Genomic DNA, 4,471 nt, shown 5'->3' with positions numbered 1-4,471 from the left:
CAGCAGGAGAGGCAACATGCTGCAAAAACAGAGTGAGCCACGCTGAAGTTACATTTCAGAAAGTGTACCAAAAGGGGAAAACAAATACATTTACACTTAGCAGAATCAGGGAAGAGCATGGTTTAAAATAACGTTAATACTGCCCAACTCACCTGAAAGTTGATACAAGTAAAAACCATGTAGCCATGAATGGGATTTCATTGATGATTAAGCAGACTGGCCTAGGAAAGAACAGACAGAGAGATATGCACACACTGTCCTGACAGCACTTTGTCCTCAACCTTCCACACGGTGCTGCACGCCCACTGCTCCGGGAGGCTGGGCACAGCTCCACTCCCCATCAGCCCTGGCTGACGATTCCCAGGAGCTCCGCCAGGACACCCTGCTCCCCCCGACACCCTACAGAAACCCCAGCTTGCAAACGCTCAGCCCTGTGCTGGAGCGGCAGCAGGGGAGTCGCTCGGCAGAGCCCCGATGGCACGCGCCATCGGCACATGCAGCATGGCCAGGAAATACAATCACATCACCAGCTCCCAGGGACAGGCCAGCATGGCTGCATCGGTAAACTCTCATTCACAAGTTACTCCAAAAAGCAAATGCAGAGAGTTTTCCAAATCAGTAACAAGATGAAGAAAACAAGATTTAAATACATCCACAGAAAAATAATTTACTTACACTGACACGAGAAGAATAGACTTTTCGTGGACTTGAAAGGAGAACAGGAAAAATGACAATGCACAGCTCACCTTCAGAAGGAAAGCAGAGCTGGGTTAGGGGGTGTGACTGCCAGCAAAGCTCGGCTTCAGCCTCTGCTGGCACAGGCTGCACAGGAAGGTATGAGCTAAACCAGCTGATTTCTCTCATTAACTGCTACATTCACTCCAGCGCAATTTACTAGACACAGAGATGCTTCTCTAACCCCCTACACACACTAAAACTGTTTGAAAGTTCACCCAGAACTCCTCAGAAAGCTCTTCTTGTAACCCCACCAGGTAAACACAACATTCACCAGCAAAGTTCAATCAGTGTGAGAACCACCCACATTTTTGACGTAAGATTTTGCTCATCGTCACGAACAGCCAATACACCAAAGTAAGCAAACTGTCTTTCCCCCCCTCCGTGAACCAGTTCTTCGAGAGGATAAATGTTCAGTTTAGGCAATGGCATGATAAACCCTCAAACAGCACTCACTAAAATTAAAATCAGAAATTATCTTGCAACTCTAGAAACCATAGGACCAGCTCCATATAATTTTGATTTCAAGGAAAGCTGATTTTTTTGCACGGTAACATGCTTAAATTCAATGATATATTATGACTAAGAAAAGGCAAATATTTGGGAAAACAGTATAATTTGTTTTTCAAACCACTAATGAGCTTTACGGTGTCCATGTGGGGACTCTCTCATTGAAATCTGTAGCCAATGTAAGAAAAACAAGCACTTGGGAAGCTAAACAGAGAAGAAATTCCAACTTTGAGGCTTTAATGTGTACAGAATCTTCTAGAGATAATAAAAATACTGCATTAAATAAAGAAAATTGAGGCTAAGGGGAAAAAAAAATCTGAAGAGACAGGTCAGCCCCCCAGACACGTGAGAGCAAGACACTTTTTAACCAGTCTCCCAGCAGAGCCGGGATGGCATTTACTGGTGCCGGTGGTAAGGAGCACACGATATAAACCGAGAGGCAATTAAAAGACAAACACTTACCAACGCAAATTTAAACACACGGAGAGAAGGCTGGACGGTGAGTTTTATACAAGTAGGGAGGAGGCTCAGGAATGTCACAGCAAAACTGAAGAATTTCATAAGAAAGGCGGTTTGAGTAACTATACCCAAGACATCATGTAATCACCTTTGAAAACTGTGTGAGTTCGGCACTCAGCTGTGATTTTCAGAAGCACAGGATCGCTCCGGGAGACTCAACCCCAAGAGGATTTGCTGACACAAGCGCTTGTGCAAAAGGAATACAGCGTTTTGTTCCTGTTCCCACCTCTGTGGGAGCTGGACCTGAATTGTTCACTTAGTCAAAGAACAGAATGGTAAACTCTGACTCCTGAGAGTCAAACTCCGTTCAAACCCACCAGGTAGATTAAATCACTATATAAACCAGCAGGGTTCTGTAGTTTATATATAAATCAGCTCTAAGTATTCCTACCAGTTCATGGGGAAACCCTCACCACTTGGCAGAGAAGCACAGTAAAGAAAATGTTTTTTCAAGATTTTAACACCACTTCTCATCATTTTTTGACAAAAATTAGTCATTTCACAATAAATAACTGCGATAACTGAAGTGCTTTAGGTAGTTTATGTCTTACCTGAGTTTCAGTTGAGTTTGAGGTGGTATTATGTTTTTTATCTTTATAAAGACACTTAAACTGCACCAAATATTGGCTACTTTATCCTGGAAGGGGAAAAAAGGTAATTAGTGATAATTACATTCAATTAAACTCCTGTTTGTGACAACAGTGGGGCTTGAGAGGTGGGGGATTGGGGCATTTTTATCATGGTACTGCAAAAAGACACTTGCAGACAGACATCATATTCTTAGATGTGCTTTATTCTGATCTTCAAAAATGGAATGTTTCAAGAAACATGTTGTAAAGTAAGTGAAAAATTGTTCTTCAGCACAGGAGACCAGTTCTTAACTCATGAGATCAGATGTTTTGTGAGAATAGGCCCTGAAAGTACCTGTCCCTGACCAAATGCTGGCAGACATGAAGCTCTTTCCCCCCCGTGATGGCGTTCAGGATGCTGTACCATCTCATTTCACACCTGAGCATACTCTGCTGTGCTCGCTGCATCCTAGCACCGACAGGGTTAACCTCTAATAAATCAAGACTTCTAAAGACATTAGCAGTTGTGCTAGGATCGCTATCAAACTTAAATTTGTAACTCCAGGCTCTCATGCTGGTGAAACTCTTCCCGAAACAGCTGCTGGAGTCACAGCTGTGTGGACAGAACAGCCAGGACGCCACCAGCACCAACAACTGAGGCACCTTCCTCTCATGCTCATGAGCAAAACAGAATCTGCACTTCAAATCTGCTGAGGATTCTAGTGAGCGGGGGGTTTGGCAGCACCAGCCAGGACAGGGGACGCCGACTTCACAGCCAATGGGATTTTACAACCGTCAGCATTTGTCACTGCTGCTCTAAATGGGAACCGATTCAAAGAACCTGTTCCCCGCGCCCCAGTATACATTTACTGGGCATTGCTTACGTGGCCAATTTCTCATTTTATCTAGATTAGCATGCAGCAAGTCACTCCCCTCATCAACTCAGAAAATATTTGGGCTAATATTAGACTAAAATCCTTACGCTCTTTCGGACTCACTGGTTATTGTCATTTACTGGTTTTATTTTTAAACTGGGTACTGAATAAGCAGTGTGGTGCCCAAAACTACGCACTTAAAAAGCCCCAAGGAATAGGGTTGGTAGTTGGTTTGGTTTTTTAGGAGGGGGATCTTTTGTAAAGGGATTGTTCGGGTTTCTTTAGCTGCACTAGCAGAGAACACAGCGAGGACACTTCCATGGTGCTGCCTCAATAAAATGCTTCCTTTGGTACATTAACTGTTGAAGAAAAAGCTGCCAGTCGTGCCATTATTTATATCTAAAGATGATTAAAAGAACATTTAAGATGAATCAAACTCTGTAAGCATTTGCTTAAACCCCTGAGATATCAAACTCTGGAATTTCAAAGCTGCATTTTACTGGTTCAACTTGAGGTTGAGAATCTGCTTTTAAAAGTCTAATATGAAGACTCCTACCCTAATTAAGAAAAAAAAGAGCAACTGCTCCCTGTGACTTGGGAAAGGAGGACCCTCGCTTCCAGCTGCGAGGCTCTGGTGCCATTAGCGTTCGGCAAACAAGAAATTGCTTTCCTGCATTAAGGCAGCAGTACTCAGCACCTCACAGCACGCAAACGGTCAGAGCCTGAGGAAAACAATAAAGGCAGAACTAGCCTCAAACTCTGGGAAATTATTGTGAATCTTGCAGAGGAAATTCAAAGTGGGTCAAGAAGGAAGTTCTAGGCTGTGCCCAAAACATTGGTTTTAATTTTTTCAATAGCAAAGTCTGTTAAAAAAAAGCCGAGAGCAGAACCAAAGACAGAGCCTGAAGCTGTTAACTTTTAAGGTTACATCTTCTGACACTGTCAATTACCTTGGAATCTATGCCAATGGAAAAATGTATGGATCGAGGAATGGGTTTGATGATGGGATAAGTGTTGTCTACTCGTATAATATCCTGGAAGATGCCAGCTGAGCTGGGGTTAAATACTGGATTAAATAACTGGCAAGAAACGACTGCTGAAGAAGCCAGCTCGTATTACCAGTTCTGTGGTGTGTCTCCCACATGAAATCCCGAAAGGTCACGATGAAGGTTTCTCAAGGGATCTAAGAATACAGAACACTGACAGCAGGGTGGGGGAGAAGAAAACATGCATGCCTCAAACAAGCCTCGGTCAATGGGAAAG

The 4,471-nt window shown here is 43.4% G+C and overlaps 1 protein-coding gene across 1 annotated transcript in view; it reads right to left on the bottom strand.

Annotated features, from left to right (window-relative positions):
- Window positions 1-4,471, bottom strand: part of ALG6 (ALG6, alpha-1,3-glucosyltransferase) — a 17,232-nt gene that overhangs the window by 652 nt on the left and 12,109 nt on the right. Inside the window, exons 9-14 of the mRNA XM_010139582.1 lie at window positions 4,444-4,471; window positions 2,316-2,401; window positions 1,708-1,792; window positions 676-746; window positions 153-221; window positions 2-19 (exon numbers count right to left, since the gene is read on the bottom strand). The exon at window positions 4,444-4,471 is cut by the window's right edge and continues 9 nt beyond it. Of these exons, the coding sequence (XP_010137884.1) occupies window positions 2-19; window positions 153-221; window positions 676-746; window positions 1,708-1,792; window positions 2,316-2,401; window positions 4,444-4,471 (357 nt within the window). The remainder of the gene's footprint in view (window position 1; window positions 20-152; window positions 222-675; window positions 747-1,707; window positions 1,793-2,315; window positions 2,402-4,443) is intronic.

The sequence above is a fragment of the Buceros rhinoceros genome, unplaced genomic scaffold (assembly GCF_000710305.1).
Source record: "Buceros rhinoceros silvestris isolate BGI_N320 unplaced genomic scaffold, ASM71030v1 scaffold38577, whole genome shotgun sequence".
Classification (NCBI taxonomy): domain Eukaryota; kingdom Metazoa; phylum Chordata; class Aves; order Bucerotiformes; family Bucerotidae; genus Buceros; species Buceros rhinoceros.
Note: the sequence above shows the minus strand (reverse complement) of the source record. Positions and strands in the feature narration are given on the sequence as shown.